Source organism: Pseudopipra pipra, chromosome 4 (genome assembly GCF_036250125.1).
Source record: "Pseudopipra pipra isolate bDixPip1 chromosome 4, bDixPip1.hap1, whole genome shotgun sequence".
NCBI lineage: Eukaryota > Metazoa > Chordata > Aves > Passeriformes > Pipridae > Pseudopipra > Pseudopipra pipra.
Window position 1 is genome coordinate 74781552 of NC_087552.1, and position 17049 is coordinate 74798600.

Below are 17049 nucleotides of genomic sequence, written 5' to 3' on the forward strand. Positions count from 1 at the left end.
TCTAACTGTTCTCGCTTTCTGTGATGATTCATCCCCCCAAATCCTCAGCCCTGCCTTTGTGGCACACAAAGGGTGATGTTTGTGCTGTTTCTGTGAGGAATTTATCACTTGTGTCCATCCCTGGAGTCCCCAGGAGCTGAGCTGGGAGTCCAGAGGTTTTTTTTCCTGGCTGTTTTTAACCCATTTCCTCCCTTTCCCTCAGGAAATGGGTTCAAAACAGCCAGAAAAAAATAACCAGGAGTCGAGAGCTGGTTGAATCTACAAGGTTGATTCATTATAGGGATTTTCTAATCTGGGCTGACTTTAACCTAATTTATTGAGCAGAAGGATTCGAATTCAGTCTAAGCCTCCTTTAATGAGGAGGCCACTCGTGGTTTATTCCACCTAAAGAGGCTCCCACATGGGTTAAACCTTTTAGAGGGATGAGCACATCCCTCAGCCTGGCTTCAGGACAGGGGCAACTCCCGAAATTCCTCCTCCAGAATTCCTGCTCTCCTCACCCCACACGAAGCTTTGAGGCTCCACAGGCAGAGCTGGGGAAACTGAGGCAGGTGGGAGCTGCTTCCCTGGGTCAGGAATATCCCATCTCACAGGCCTGAGGCTCTTTCCCCCCAAAACTGTCATGGGAGAGAGAAGGTTGGCACAAAGGGATGGGAAGGACCAGGCAGGATGTGAGAGGTCCATCCTCAAACTGCTCCAGCAGCGGGAGAGACAAGTGGGAGATCCTTGGACTGCCATGGCTGCATTCCTATGGATGGGTCTTTCATTCCCCATCCCTGGAAGTGTCCAAGGCCAGGCTGGATGGGGCTTGGAGCAACCTGGGATAGTGGGAGGTGTCCCTGGTTGGAACAAGAGGATCTTTATGGTCCCTTCTACCCAAACCATGCTGTGATTCCATGATTCCCAGGACACTTGAAACCCTGGTAGGGATTTGGTGCCATATCCCAGTGCCAGATTTGTGGATGAGCCTAAAGGACATATTTATGGTCTCTGAATGCTGTCATTGAGGAAGGACAGACTATTCCCTCTCAGGATTGTTCTTTTAATTTTTCCATCTAATTTTGGGACAATAAACCTGCTCTTTAAGTCCTAGAATAAAAAAAATCAAGCCATAAAAATGCTGCTGTATCCAGGCAGGGATTCCACAAGCTACCTGAGCACTGTGAGCGTGGGATGGGATGGGAAAGGATGGGGTGGAACGGGATGGGAGCTGCCCTCTGTATCTCCCTCTGGAGCCTTTTCCTTGGAAAGTGGGTGAGAAACCAGTGGGTTTCCTCCTGCTGGGAAGTTCTGGGAAGGAGGCAGGTAGGGCTGTGTGTTCCAACCTGATGCAGGAGCTGTGCCTGTCCCACTCCCCTTGGACACAGCTGATTTCAAGGCCGGGATGTCTCAATTCCAGTTGGAATTTGGTTCCTGGAACATCCAACCCAGCACATAATCACAAAGCTGCCCTTAAACTCTGCTGGTTTCTAACAATCCCTGCCTTTCCTAAAATGCTGGACACATTCCCACTGTTACTCCTTTCCCAGAGGGTTTTCACTCCATGGTTTTTGGGTTTTTTTTTAAATCCACTTCAGTGCTCTCACAGTTTAATTTCAAGCTCAGCCGAAGCCGAGCTTTGCTGGGAGTCGTTTTGCCGAGGATCCCGTCTGTCTGACAAGGAAAAACTTGGATGAGCCGGGCGACAGCAGCTCCTCTGGCTGGGATTCTCTCTCCCAGAAATAGGAATGGCTTTGGAGCGGCGCGGGATGGAGGGAACAAATTCCCAGGAGCCCCCTTTTTGGGGCGTTTAGAAACGTCTGAGTGGGTTTTAGCTGCAGTTTGCAATTGAAAATGGGAATTAATGAGCTTAAACTGGAGCGGGGGGGGGGGATTTAAAGTGGATGGTGGGAGAAGTGTCTAATGGAGGATGGGGAAGCGCTGGAGCTGCCTGGCTGGGAAGGGGGTTTCTCCCTCCCAGCATCCAGGGATTTGGGAGTGGGATAGATGAAAACCTTTGGGAAGCATTACAAGGTGGCAAGTGGTGGCAGGTGGTGCCTGAGTCTGATTTGATGCAGAAGTGGCCTTTCCATCATCCCAGATGATGTGTCTCCATCCTGGTGCTTCATTTTTCCTGGCCATTAATTACGAGGTCATTACTTCTTCTAATTATACAGAACTCTGGTTTTATTCTCCTTCCTCACGCGGAGGGACCTCGTGGACCTCAACTCTGAGTCAGCTCAAAGCTGTCAAAGAGCTTGTTAGGTCTTGATGGCTTCCCACTGCCAGAGGGCAGGGTTAGGTGGGATATTGGGAAGAAATTCCTGGCTGTGAGGGTGGGGAGGCCCTGGCCCAGGTTGGGCAGAGAAGCTGTGACTGCCCCTGGATCCCTGGAAGTGTCCAAGGCCAGGTTGGAGCAATGTGGGATAGTGGAAGGTGTCCCTGCCCATGGGCAGGGGTGGGACTGGATGGTCTTTAAGGTCCTTCCAGCCCAAACCATTCCATGATTCTGTGATCTGTGGGGGTTCTGTGGATGTCCATCTGCAACTGGAGGAGCTGTTCAGGTACCAGTGTAACTTGTAGACCTGAAGACGGATTAACCTTTGTCCTGGAGAGAACCACCTCTGAACGAAGCAGTTTGACGTCTTTGACTTTGACCTGCTGAAAGGACTTTTCCCCTCCTGCTCTCCTGATTCTGGAAATTCAGCTTTGTGGCTCCTGTCAGCAGCATCTCCTCACCTTCGGGCCCACCACGGAGAGGTCAAGTTTCCCCTGGAGCTGAACGTGGCGTGAGAGCATCAAAATCAGTCACTTTTGCAAGACCGAAAACCTCAACCTGTAATTAGTTAAGAAGGTCTGTAATTAGAAGGAGGGTTCCAGCTGAGGTTTAAAACTCTGCCTGCAGCTAAGACCAGCTTGGCACAGCTCGCCTTTAAACACTTGCTCTTGCAAAACACACCCTTTCTAAAATAAGGAGCTGCTGACTTTGGGCTGGGTTGAACTTCAGCTTCACAAAGAGGTTTTTTTGTTCTGTTTTTGGGTGAGTTTTGCTGAGCCATCAGCACATGAGCCGGAGCTGCAAACCCATCTGGGGAGAGAACGAAGACTTTTCAGCCTTCAGCCCTTATTTACACATGTTTTTCCTTGATTCTTGACAGGGGAGCAGCTCCCTGGCTTTGCTAATCCATGTGAGCTCCCGGGGCTTTGATACTGGGTTGAATGGGAGCAGTAGGAAGGTGGTGTTTGCTCTTTGGAGGCTGAATAAAAGGCTCTTTGGGGTTTGTTGTTTTTAAGGTTGGGTGGTCAAGGGTTGTGGTGTAAGGAAGAAGCTCAGCAGGTTTATTTGAGGCAAAGCCTGGGGCTAAAACAATCGGTTGGAGTGTTTTTCAGGCTTTCCTACAATGTTATCAGAGCTCTGCAGGTCCTGCTTCCTGTGCTGTGAATCCCCATGATAAAAAAGGGGCTCCATCTTGGCCTTGGCAGTAGGAAAAGAGAGAAACTGTGCTCTGTCTTGTAAAAATAGTTGCATTAGTTCCATTTTCAGGTTAAAACCCCTTCCCTCTTTGCTGCTTTGGTGTGGGGAAGATGTAAAATCCCTCCCCCACCTCCTCTGTCACTCCCCTTCCCAGAGTCCATCCCCTTGGATCCAGCAGTGAGGCCAAATATTGACTCAAATTCCTCAGTGTTTCTCATGTTCTCCTAAAAAATACATTTCCTAAATGCTGGAGATGGGGAGAAGGTTTGGAGTGGTTGGAGCAGGACAGGCTGGCAGCGTTGGGAGTGAGACAACCCCCTCCAGAGCACCATCAATGGGGAATTCCAGAGCAGAACCTGGGAAGCTGCAGAGTTTGATGAAGAGGAAGATGAAGGCCATGATGTGAGACCCAGGATGTCGTGGATAACAGTGGATGAATCCGTGTGGGAGCCGTCAGGATCACGTCTCTGGCCCAGGTCTTGCATCCAGGAGAGCTGCATTGGATCAGTTGTAGGGGTGGAGCTGGGATCAGTGTGAGGAGCCTGGAAATGGCTCTTAAAATGCTTCTGCCTCCCTTTTTCCTGCTGAGCCTGCCTTTCCCAGGGATGGACACGGAGCAGGATGGTGAGTCGGATCCAAAGCTGGCACCAGCTCAGCCCTGATGACACAAAACTGCTTTGTAGCTGTCCAGGTAAAGCACAGCCCCACTCCCCCACTCCTGAAAGTGGGAATTGGGGTTGGAAATTTGCATCTGGGCTCCTACTACCCAGATTTTTTTCAATTGTTTTTTTATTCCCCTGGTTTTGGGAGCAAATGCTTATAAAGGAGGATTTGTCCATTTTAATCAGGATGATGGACAGGTGAGGCCCAAGGGGAAAGTAAAGTGGTTATTGTACAGATAATTGTTGTAGATTATTTATTAGGGATAAATCCAGTTCTTTCACCCCCAGAATTCCTATTTAAAAGCAGCATTTGCTTACATTTCCTGACTCATTCCCTCTTGGCTTCCCACCCTGCACAAAAAAGTCCCGGAGTGCCGTACCCATCTCTTCCCAGCCCCTTTCTGCACCAATCCTGTTGTGCCAGCCCTTCTCCTGCCGGTGGGAGGAAATTCCTGATCCCTGCCAGGCTTTGAAGCTGCTGCAGGAGCCTCCAGCACCCCTGAAAATACGGAAAAACGGGGCAAAAAGCAGGTTGTGAGCGGGAGGGTCGCGGCGCATCCCTGGACCCAGCCCTCCTAGGAGGGATTTGCCACTTGAGCTTCAGCACAGCTCTTCCCCTCGGCACATTCCGGGTGGATTTCTCCCTGCCCTCCCCAAACTCGGGCTTTTCCAGCGCATGTGCTGTTTTATCTGCACGGTGCAGAGTCACCCACCCTCCTGCAGAGGGGCTGGGGCTGGTGCTCTGTCACTGCAGAGCTGGGGGCGCTGCCCTGAGCCTGAAATCCAGGCTGGGATCCACGGGGAAAAATCTCCCTGCATTGAACAAGCTGTTTCCACTAGACTTTTTTCTTTTTTTTTTTTTTTCCATCGGGGGGTTGCTCAGCAATATTTTATTCCTTTTTCTTTTTTTTTTTCCCCCCCTATTGCTGAGAGGCTAAAACTCGTCTGGGAAGTGCTGCCAAACAAATAAGTGAGGGCAGAAAGGTACCCGCTATTTATTTTGGCTGGCAGAGCCTTGTGCTGGGAATGGGAGGAGGAGGAGAAGGAAAAAGGAGGAGGAGGAGGAGGGTGAGTCAGCGTTTCAGTGCTGCAAAGAGCTTCCACCAGGCTGCTGCAAGCGGAGGTTTCCCTCTAGAGGAATCCGCCGTCCTCCGCTCCTCCTTTCACTGAGCACTTCCAGCATCAGGGAGAACGGGAAAAGGGGCTTTTATAGGGGATGGATTATTCGTGGGGAGAGAGGTTTTCTGCCAGTGCCGGGCTGGTCACCAAGACAGAGGTGTTTGTGCCAAGGAAAGGGGTGGAACAGTGACAGTGCAATTTGAAAACTCGGGGGAAAGTCACAGATTCTGAGGAAACGGCCCCAAGTTGCGCCAGTGGAGGTTTAGGTTGGATATTAGGGAAAATTCCTTCATGGAAAGGGTGGTCAGGCATTGTCACAGCTGCCCAGGGCAGTGGTGGAGTCCCCATCCCTGGAGGGATTTAAAATCCCTGTGGATGTGGCACTTGGGGACATGGATCAGTGGTGGCCTTGGCAGTGCTGGGGAATGGTTGGACTGGATGATCTCAGAGGGCTTTTCCAACCTAAAGAATTCCATGGTTCTTCTGCCTGGAGTTTGCAGCTGAGAGGGGCTTGTGCAGCCCCTGAGCAAACCCCGGTAGGTCCCAGCAGGAATGGGGGACAGGAAAAATCCCTTTTGTGGATGTTGTGAGCTCACTCAGGACAGAAAGGAAAATTCCATAGGGGGGTTTTAGAGCAGGAAAACCGGAATCTGACAAGAAAAGGTGAATTGAAGTTCTGTGATTATATATTTAGATGTTGTCAGCAAGTCCAGCACCCCATGAGCCTCATCATGACTTTACAAGGGCCTGGAGTGACAGGAATGGCTTCCCACTGCCAGAGGGCAGGGTTAGGTGGGATATGGGGAAGGAATTTTTCTCTGTGAGGGTGGGGAGGCCCTGTCCCAGGTTGGGCAGAGAAGCTGTGGCTGCCCCTGGATCCCTGGAAGTGTCCAAGGCCAGGTTGGAGCAACCTGGGCTAGTGGAAGGTGTCCCTGCCCATGGGCAGGGGGTCTGAACTGGATGATCTTTAAGATCTCATCCAACTCCAACCATTCCATGATTCTGTGATGACTTGGGGAATGAAGACAGGATCATCTGGGGTGGGTTTGAAGAGACCTCGAGGCTGTTCCTCCACCTGTGCAGGTGCAGTTTGGGGCGAGGGGCTGCTGTGGCATAAACCACCCCCCCCCAAGGAAGGAGCTTCAGCCACTCAGCCTTCTGGCAGCTCTGAAGGTCGTTAGCAGGGAGTGCTCATTAGGAGCCTGCAGCTGATTAATGCTCTGGAGCCATTTAGAGCTGGAGCCCAGCAGAGCTGGATCGGGCCTTGGATGCTCTTACTCAGCACTAAGAGTCACAAATCATGGATCTTAATCTGGACCAAACCATGGAAGCAAGTGCCAGCAAGGAGCAGGACGAGCAGAGGGAGGGCAGCGGGGTGTGACATTGCACCACCCCACATCGTGGTGGTCCAGCTTGGAGTTTGCCACCTTCCCTTTCCAGCTGGAAAGGAAAATTTGCCATGTTTTGCCCTGTTAAAACCCACTTGTGGATGTTGTGAGCTCCCTTGGGTCATGAGCAGCTGTGCTTCTCTTCTGGGAAGCTTAAACATGGTGGCGATTAGGGAAAAAGGTGCCACCACACGCTGATTCCTGGGTTGGGAATGCCGGGAGACGCTGGCTTCCAAGCAGAGACCGGCTCCTGGTCTCTCTGGGGTGGTTTGTGCCTAAAGGTCCATCAGCTTCTCCCATCACTTCTCCTGGGGACCTGTGCACACCTGTGAAGAGCTGGGCTGCCCATGGTGGTTTTTCCACCCTGGTCCGAGCAGGAGAGACACGGAGACACGTCGGAGCACGGCCGGGCTGTTTGGGGACCGGGATGGGCACGGCCACCACTGCTTAGTGACAGCAGGAGAGGGCACCCACGAGCTGTCTCTGCCCACAACTGAGCTGCAGGTTTGAGTACAAATGAGGGTTTTGAGCCTTCTTGTGTCCCTGGATTCCTAATTCTGCTCAGTGGTGTCCGGCACGGTGTCCGGTGGCTGCTGGAGCTGAGCCCGTCACTCCCGGCCACTTCCTGCCACTTCCTGTCCGTGTTTTTTCTACCAAAAAACTGGGATAAGGGGATTTTGGTGCCACTGATGGCATAAATAAGCACCTTTCCAAGGGTGATGCGTGAGGGGGGCTCTGAAGCTGCCAGGAGTGGGGAGAAGTGGGGCCACGTGGTTGGGGCATCACTCGTGGTCCGAGGGGTGCTGCCGGCTGTCGCCCTTCCTGCTTTAAAGCCAGCCGGCTGCACCAGCCCACAGCGTCAGCTTTTGCCTCAAGATGGCATTTTTGTGCTTTAAAACGTGCCCAAGGTGTTTTGTGCATCCTCGATAACAGGAAAAGAGTTGTCCAAGTAACTTTTTTTTTTGCTTGATTTTGTGTTTGATCTTCTGGTGATTCCTGCGATCCCTTCCAGCAGCTCGGGAGGGAAATCCCAAGTTGTGACCCCAGGGCTGGACAGACCCTGTGGATTGTGGCAAAGTAATTCATTTATTCATTCCTTGTTAAACTTTGATGTGCCCAGTGCTGGCTGATCCATGTCTGTGTTTCTCCCAAACCAGAAGTGGGAGCTCTGAAACTTGTGGCCGTAATCCCAGTGGATCAGTTCTGGTGCTGAGTGCCCCTATCCTGGGGATGGGAATGCTCCTTCCAAGGGTGAATCAAGGGGATGGGGGCTCAGGAGGAGGGAGAGTGGCAGCTGAAGCACTGATTGGGGTGTGGAGTGTTCACACCACACACTTTGGGATGTGAAAACCATTGAGCCTGGTGAGGGTTCCTTGGGGGTGGTGATGCACATTGCTGGAGTTGTTCCCAAAGGAAGCTCAATGAAATCCCAAAGAAAGGTCAGTGTAGTCCCTCTTGAAAAGGCAGCAAAGAACTGGCCTCCTCCACGGGACTGACGGTCTGAATTCAGGATGTGCTGAATCCATTCCTCCTCCTTGGGGTTCCCCATGGTGGGGGTTCCAGGCATCTTGGGATCTGAGGCCAGAAGTGACATGACAAAGGGCATGTGGGAGGCTGGGCAGAGTCCAGAACGGAGCCAGGGTCACATCCTGCTCCTTCCTGCCTGGCTCTTGTTCCTTGGCCACCTGGAGCTGTGCTCCCCCCCATCCTGTGCAAGAGGGAGCTCCGTGTCTGCTGCCAGCCTGGTAGTGTTGGCAAACCAAATCATGAGGGACTGGGGTAAGCTGGGAAAGACTCCTGTGTGCCTTTACTGGTTCAAGCAATCCCGATCCAAGAGCCCAGCCCGGCTCCTCCTGCACAATCTGCCCTTGGTTGGGGCACCAGCGTCGGGACCAAAATCAGAGCCGAGTCCTTGGGCTGCAGGAGGTGGGAAAAACCTCTCGGGCTCCTGGGCTTGCTGAGGCAGAGAGGGGAACGTGGAGAACTGTTCTAGGAGAAGGGCTGCCCTTTCCTTTGTGTCGTGCATGCCCTTTCCACGCCTTGACTCCATAATCATTGCTCTGCCTAACAAGAGCCGAGAATGTGTTTGGTCATTGCATTGCTTGGACCGAAGCGTTTGTGGTGTGTGTGGTGTGTGCTCACAGCTCTGTCACAGCATTAACCAGGAGGACTGTTTTGTCTTCCCTCCACAGCCTGGAAGTGTCTCCTCAGGTAGAAACCAGCTCAGATGCTCCTTCTCATTTTCCTCCCTGCTCCCCCGCCCCGTTTCCTCCTGCCCATCTCGCTCGCATGCCAAGCTCTAACCTCCCTCCCGCTACTGGAGACAGTCAGGCCGGATGCTTGTCCCCCACCAACCCATTCCTCAACTCCCTGCAGAGCAATCCCTTCTTTGAGGACCTCCTCGCTGACCAGGTACTAAATTCTCCTTCACCTACTCACTTTTTCTCTAGTTTCCCGTGTGGGCCGCATGCTTCACCAGAGGTCGCTGGGAGCTTTTATTCCTCTGAGGATTGCAGTCCCTCTGCCTCCCTAAGGCACACAGACCCAGAGAGGGAGTCTCCAGCCAAAAGCATTGGTGTCCCCGTTCCTGAAACCACTCCCCCATCACAAGGAGACCTTCCTTCTCCGGACACCGAACCCACCGTCCCTCCGCCGCTCTCGGAGTGGGACGATACCTTCGATGCCTTTGCCACCAGCAGGCTCAAACCAGAAGGGAAGAAGGAAAACTTCTTTGCTTCCCTGGCAGCAGAGGGCATGGCTTTCATCGACGATGCCGATGCTGCCAGCCCAACGGAGAGAGCAGCCAAGCCAGCCCACGAGAAGGGCACACAAGGATTCGAAAAGACCGATTCCCAAATGGGCGGTGAAATACCCGCGGCTCTTCGGTCTTGGACAAATTTCTCCAGTTTAGATGTGGGGGCCAACTTGGTGAGCACGACCCAGGAGGCCACGGTGATAGAGGACGTGCTGAGCCCCGTGTCTGCAGGGTCCGTGGGGAGGAGGAGGAAGAGCAGCACGCCCATGGTTTGGACAGCTGCGTTTGCATCGGGAAACTCCGCGGAAAAAGAGGCTTCGACAGCACTGACCACTGGAAGTAGCACCAGGGAGGGAGGGGACAGTGATGAGGAGGAATCCTCTAGTGCAGGGACAAATGGTTGGATGACCATAGCCACCGAAACTGCTCCTGAGCCCTCGGAGAGCACCCAAAGCGTGGCGGAGGAGCGCGTGGGTCAGGACAGCGTGTTCGGCCCACGACCCGCCTTCCTCAGCGACGGTGCCTTCGAAGCCAACAACGCATCCCGTGCCGCCGCCCACGTGCTGCCCAGGAGCACCTTCCCCCCCGAGCTCACCCCCGAAACCCTGCCAGGCAGCAACGTGGTGGCCGTGCCCCCGCGGGTGCTGGCGGAGGTGGCATCACGGCCGCTCCCTGCCCCTCCCGAGCTGGGGACAGAGCTCCAGGGCGCTGGGAATAAGGAGGACACGTTCGACATCCGGACATCGGTGTACCGGCTCCAGGCCAGCATGAGGCTGGAGGCCAGTGAAAGCCTTGTAAAGCTCAGCTCTGACATCCGTGAGAGGCACGTCGTCCTCTCCCCGTGGACAGGGACCCACGAGCGGGAGGAGATCGCGGCCGGCTCGGCAGTGCCACCCCCAAAACCTCCCCGGTGGTTCGCAGCTGCTGGCGTTGGAGGGGATGGGGAGGAGGAGGAGGAGGCTCGTGGCCCACAGCGAGGCAGTGAGGAGCGAGGGGAAGACACCGAGCGCCCAAAAGCAGATGCAGAGTTGCCAAGGAGCCGTGCGAGCAGCGAGCCCTCTGTCCCGGCATCTCCCAGCCCGCCTGCCCTGGGAGTGGACATCGCCGAAGCCGGGAGGGAGTTTCTGGTCTCCAAGGATGCTGAATGTGTGGACTCAGCAGTGAGAGCCAGTGAGCTGGGAAAAGGGGACACCTCTCTGGGGGAAGACCCATCGGAGATGAATGAGACGGATGCGGCTGAGCAGTTCGAGACTTGCACATCCAAGTTCTCCCTGGATGGATCAGGCCAGTCGGGTGCTGAGCAGAGCTGGAGCCAGCCCCGTTTGTCCCCTCAGACGGGGCCCACAGACAGTGCCAAGTGGGAGATGGCCTCTGCACAGGAGCCGTTCCCTGAGGAGCTCAGTGTTTCAGGACTAAACCCACCTTCCAAGCTAGACCTGGGCCAGCCGGAAATGTTCTGGACGGCTCTGGAAGAGCAGGAGGCAGCTGCTCATCCCACTGGTCTCAGCCCAAGGTTAGCACGTGGGGAGAGCCCACCCCGGCCGCAGCCGGCATGGGATGATGGTGAGGGGCAAGAGGGACACCAGCCTGAGCCTTGTGCCCCTGTGGCAGTGGCCAGCCCTCCTGAGGAGGCAGAGCAGGGCAGACCCCCCTGCAGCGAGCCCGAGGGGCCATGGCACTCGGCAGACAGCAGGATAGACTTCAAGAAGGCGGATTTCTGGAAGCCAGACAGGGCGGAGGAGAGGCACAAGCAGGAAGCTCCATCCCCGAAAAACCCCTTTACTCTGGCCCTCAGCCCCAACTCCCCAAGCAACCCCTTCGTGGAGACACCCCCAGACAACCCCCTCCCTGCTCAAGCTGCACTGCCCGAAAAGCTTGACCAGGGCGACTTCAGCTTCGCCAGCCTCCACGAGGAAGCCCTCGGGCAAGGCTTCCAGCCCACTAACCCCGCCGGGCACCCGCTCGTGCAGCCTCCCTTCCCGCATGCCAGCCAGCCCTTGGCCTTCTCCACCCCTTTCCTCGTGGCTGCCACTAACCCCGAGCAGTTTGGTTTCCCCTCCCCTGCCGTGTTCCCCGCGAGCCGCGGGGTCCCCGCCGCCTCCAGCCGCGCAGCCGCCCAGCCCTGCCCTTTGCCGCAGCCCGGGGACACACAGGCTTCAGCGCTCGTGGTTTTGCCCAGGGAGACACAGCCAGCTGAGAAGCCCCTTTTCCAGCAGACGACCAGGTGAGCTACTCCGGGGAAGGCGAAGGGTGTGTTAGTTTTGGGAGAGGTGAGCCCCGACTCCCTTCCTGCTCTTATAAGAGGACCCCGGCGCGGTGTCGGCAGCTCCCTGTGTGTTGCTGCAGGTCCTCTTCCCTCACCTTCCCGTGGTCCCAGAGGGTCCAGCCTGAACTGCTTGAAGCCTTGGCTTTCTGGGATCACGGAATGGCCACTGGTGTCCTGTGTTTTCCCTAATGAGGGCAAATGATTTGAGGCATCCACGACCCGCCCCAGCTGGAAATTCAGCCACTGCACCCGCGTTTCCCTCAGTGCTAATTTTGGCTCCATCATCTTCCCCGTGCTTGCAAAAATAAATGCCTTCTCCATGTCTGCCAGGAGAGCTCCTGGCCATCCATGCTCTCCTGAGTTCCCTCATGGCATGTGCACAGCTGCTGCCCCTTCCCTTTCCATTCATTCAGCTTTGGTTCCTTTCCTTTGGAATGCCCAGCAGGTACTAAAAAAACCTTCTTCTCTCCATAGCCAAAAAAAAAAGAGAGTAGTTTCACCAGGGCAAAATTCTCCCCTCCCTCCTGCCGAGATGCCCGTTGGTTATGAGGCAAGTGGGATTTAGCCTTGAGGATAACGGGAATGGGAAGGGGGATCCATGGTGGAAAGAAGGGGATGTTCCTCCTCCCAGGCCAGCTGTGGGCTTGTAGAAGCCATGAAGTAAAGATGGTGAGTTTTGGGCATGGAGCCTTGCTCTGTGTCCTTCAGTTCATCAAGTTTTCCTGGTACTCCCTCCCCTGCTCTGCCTGGGCAGGAGAAGGTTGTCCTGGGCTCTGTCTGCCCAAGGATCAAGCTCTTACAGTGATTTACTCAGTTCTAGCAGGGATTTACTTGATCAACCTTGCTGATCATGAGGCAAATGGAGCTTCACGGGAGCACTGAAATGGTAAAATCCCACCTGGCCCAAGAACAATGTTGGTCACAGCCCTGGGGAGAGAAAGGGGAGAAGGCTGGGCCAGCAAAACTCAGCTGAGCTCCAGCCCTTCTTCATGGGATCCTTCCTTGGCTTGAGGGCGGATTTGAGGAGCAAAATGATCTCAGGAGCAAGAGCTGGGGCTGTTGGCTGATATTTTTTCTTATTACTTAGTCCAGATCCTCAAATAATTTTTAATTGCATTATTCATCCCACAGCAGATAACCTTGTTCAAAATTTGCAGGGATGGGATACAGAAACCTCCTGACCCTTGGCATGTTTCATGGAAAGAGAAGTGTCCTGCTGTCCCAAAGGGTAAAATGAGGCAGTGAGGGAAGTACAAGACTCTCTGTGTCGATAGGACGAGCTCGTGGTCATCTTCAAGCTTGGTTGTGCATCCATCCAAGGCCTGGCTGGCTCCTGGGATGGAAGTGGGCTTGGACCTGAGGGCTGGTCGTCCTATCAGTGCTGGTTTCTGTCGTGACACACGGCTGAGAAGTCCTGGAACTTCTCTGCTCTGGTTCCTACTGTGATTGAAGAGCCTTTGAAGAGTTTCCAGGTGTCTCTGGAAAGCTTTGAGGTTCTGCAGTGCTTCATAAGATTGGGGAGAAGTGGTGATTGTCATGGGGTGAAGAGAGGAAAGCTGGAAGGGACCTTTTCCGGGTCCCCATGGCCATGCTTCCCTTTCCCAGAATCATCCCTTGTTAGGATGGCACATGGACAAGAAAAGCTATGGCAGAAAAAAAGTGGAAGGAAAAAGGGAAGACTTCAACCTTAGAACAGGCATTAAGGCTTGGCTTTAGGGAGACTTTTTGGGACAGAAGTGTCCTTTTTGTTCCATCAGGTGAAGGAGGAGCTGGTACCTGGTGTGGATTGTTGAGAGTCTGTTGTGCTGGGGTTGTGTGTCCTCCTCAGGAGAGCTGGAAACCGGGTGTGGGGTCCCATGTCCCCTTCCCAAATGTCCAGAGGGCTCTGCTGGTTATCTTGTGTGGCCACTGGGGTAAGGTGGGTGCTCAGAGCATCAGGTGTGACACTCAGGTGTGTGGAGGGTCCTTGTCGCTTTAAGAAGGGTGGGATGGTGCCTTCACTGCTGGGAAGGTGACTTTGGTCACATCCCTGGGACAGGTGGGACCTCAGGGACAGTGACTGTCCTTTAGGGACTCTGCTGCCTTGGAGGGGTGCAGCTGTTGTGCAGCTCCTCACCCATCCCTCAGGAACTCAGGTGTGTGACCGTTCCAGTGTGCCATGGTGCTGGCAGGTGACAGGACTGGGGACATCACAGGTGCCAGGGTGATGTTGGCACACATCACCCTGCTTTGTGCCTTCCTCGTGTCAGGGGTGCAGCACAACCATCATCTGCTGAAAATAAGGCTTCAGGTTAAATCACGTGCCAGTGTCTGTGATTTAAATGCAGTCCTTGTAGAGCCCTTGGAGCTTGGAGAATGGCCTGGCACATCCATGGATAGACCTGGATAGACCTGGGAGATCTCATCCCTTTCATCCTGGAGACCCCTTTCTCCATGGAGATCTGGCCCTCAGGTGCTGTGTGCTGCTCCACAGCAGATCGATTCCCTTGGATTTGTCCTTTCTTGTCTTGTTCCCTGTGAGAAGCATTTTAATGGGGTGATAAAGACTTGATTTCAGAGGGATTTTTGTCACTGTGCTCAGCAGTGACCTTGGGAGTGTCAGTGAAGCTGTGACACAGCAAGGCTGGCTCAGAGGGAGGGGACAGAGCTGGGCCACTGTCACCCTGAGAGGTTTCACCCTGACCTGTTAAGCTCCACCTTGGACTTGGGTCCACTCAGTGTGAGGAATTAGTTCTCTCAAGTTCACGTTCATCAACCAGCAGATGGAAGCAGATCCAGCTTCTTGGAGGATCCATCAGAACTTCAGACCTGGCTGTGAGGTGTGAAACAGCCTCTGCTCCCCTGGAAGGACCTGGTGCCAACCATCCTGGAGCAGGTGCAAGGATCCCTCCAGCTTCTGGACCTTCTCAGAGTGACCAGTGGAGGGGGCAGAGCCCTGCACACACCACCCCCTGAGCAGGAAAGAGTGGGATTGTGATTTATTTTTAAAAATACCTTTTCCAGCTCTGCAGAAATGACTGTTCCCACTGGCTGTGGGCCTGTGACCAGACTTGCAGTGGGGAATGTCCCCCTGCTTCCAAAATGCATCCAAACTATCCCACTGGCATCCCAAGGCAGGATTTCATTCTGTAGAGTTATGCCAGTTTGGTCCCAAGGTTTGGACACCTGTGGTGTCCCTGCCCTGGCTGTGGGGGTGCACCAGGTGATGGTGACATTTGGGGCTGCTTATGTTCTGGTCTGGCTGTGATAAGGAGTCCTGGTGGCTCCCCCAGTGTTCTCCTCACAACTGCTGGACCGTTTGTGGCCTGGTGGTGCCAGCTCTGGTGGTGCAGGGTTTGATCCCCAGTGGGGAGCTTTTGAGGCAACTTCTCCAAGCCCTGACTGAGGTCCATGGATCCCTCTTCATCCTTGCAAGCTGCCCAGGAACCCTGGGCTCTGTCCACATGCTCGGACAGCTCTGACAAGAGATCATAGAATCACAGAGTATCCTGAACTGGAAGGGACCCAGAAGGATCATCCAGTCCAACTCCTTGCCCTGCACAGACACTCCAACAATCCCACCCTGTCCCTCAGAGCGTTGTCCAAACCCTCCTGGAGCTCTGGCAGCCTTGGGGCTGTGCCCACTGCCCTGGGGAGCCTGGGCAGTGCCCAACCACCCTCTGGGAGAAGAACCTTTTCCCGAGAGCCCACCTAACCCTACCCTGACACACCTCAGGCTGTTCCCTCAGTTCCCTGGTCACCAGAGGGAAGAGATCAGTGCTGCCCCTCCACTTCCCCTCATTAAGGAAGCTGATCCTTTGGCTTGTTGGAGCTGCTCAGTGGCTACCAGTGCTGTCCTCTCCTAACACGTGGATGGCAGGAGGCATCACAGTGGTTGAAGAGAACTTCCAGACCATCAGCATGACAGGGAGACAGTTTGGGACATCCTGATCCCACCACCATGGACAAGACACAAGGACACCAAGCCCGTTTGGACACACAGCAGTTGGGATTGTCACTCTTTTGCAGGGTGGCTGCTGCACCCCATGAGAGCAGAGGTTTTGCAGAGTTCCTGGGTAAATGTTTGGATCTTTCCATCCCAGGAATGGTGCCCAGGTTTGCCTGTTCCTTGGATCTTTCCATCCCTAGGATAGTACCCAGGTTTGCCTGTTCCTTGGATCTTTCCCTCCCAGAGATGCTGCCCAGGTTTGCCTGTTCCTTAGATCTTTCCATCCCAAGGATGGTGCCCAGGTTTGCCTGTTCCTTGGATCTTTCCATCCCAGGGATGGTGCCCTGTTCCTTGCAGGAAGGTAGAATCAGGTCACTTCTCTTTCCATCCTGCTGAAAAGCAAACAGACTTTGTTTAAGCCTGGAAAAAAACCTTTTGGGTGAAGAGCGAGGCAAAAATAAATGAAAATGTTAATTCCCCCTTAACTGACTTCTCACTCTTCCATTTTGGCCCAGTGGAGGGGGACAAATTCTGTGGTGGCTTCCAGGCAGGTGGAGCCCAACTCTTGGGTTGGAGCATTGCTGAAGCATCAGTGGTGACCCCCCACTCTAATTTTGGGGGCTGCTGGACAAAAAAATGCCCTTCTGGGCATCCTCTGATCACACTGCACCTAGGTTTGATCTTCCCATGGGCACCAACACCCAGCAGGCTGTGGGAGTTTTGACCCACAACATTCCCAGTGTGGAGTGAGCACAGTGTGGACGCAGGGCCTGGTCTGTGTCTCAGCCAAACACGTGTCCTGGGGCTCTTGTTCTCCTCTCTGGGTGGAAATTGCTCCATGGGCTGCCTGCTCCTCAGGGCACTGCTTCTCCTCGCTCTCCTCGGAGCAGGAGAGCTTTGGGCAACACAGCCACAGGATTTAGGTGTGTCCAAAGTTTCCAAGTGAGTTCCATCCCTGTAAAATCCACAGGGAGGGGCAGCAGTGTCGCTCCCCAGCTCGGGAGGGTGTTATAACTGTCCCACCTTGTTCCCCCCAGTCCCCACCCGGTGAAGCCCATCAGCGCCGCGGTGCAGGAGGTCTCTGCTGAGAAGAAGCAGCAGCACAGGTCCAGCCTGACCTCAGCACTGAGCAATGGCCTGGAGAAGCTGAGGACAGTCACCACGAGCAGCGTCCAGCCCGTGGCCCCGACCTCCCACCCGGAGAAAACAGACTCCAAGAAGTTAAAGGTAGGAACCCTCCGCCTCAGAGGTGAGAGCTGCACCCACACCTGCTCCAGGTGTCCCACAGCCGGGGGCACAGGGGCAAAGAACTGGTGTTGGAGGAGGTAGAACAGGGTCCTGCCACAGGGTGAGTATTAATCCTGGATCCTGGTAGCTCAGGGTGGATGTCAGACTGCCACCAGCCTCCCTTCCTCCGTGACCTGGTCTCTGGACCTTCTCACCCCATCGTTGTTCTCCTGTTGCTTGCTTTGGTTTG

General features: G+C 54.4%; 1 protein-coding gene across 17 annotated transcripts in view; it reads left to right on the forward strand.

Annotated features, from left to right (window-relative positions):
* The window catches only part of RAB11FIP5 (RAB11 family interacting protein 5), a 41246-nt gene that overhangs the window by 18759 nt on the left and 5438 nt on the right, over positions 1 to 17049 (forward strand). For 13 of the 17 annotated variants that reach the window (XR_010430339.1, XR_010430340.1, XR_010430342.1 and 10 more), the window contains exons 4-5: positions 8816 to 11602; positions 16610 to 16799. Coding sequence is in view for 5 of the 17 variants with exons in the window: in XM_064653598.1 (XP_064509668.1) it covers positions 8816 to 11602; positions 16610 to 16799 (2977 nt within the window). In the remaining 12 variants the exon portion in view is untranslated. Of the gene's footprint in view, positions 1 to 8815; positions 11603 to 16609; positions 16800 to 17049 lie in introns of those variants that run through there. The other 4 variants (XM_064653601.1, XM_064653603.1, XM_064653600.1 and 1 more) reach the window with 4 other exon arrangements.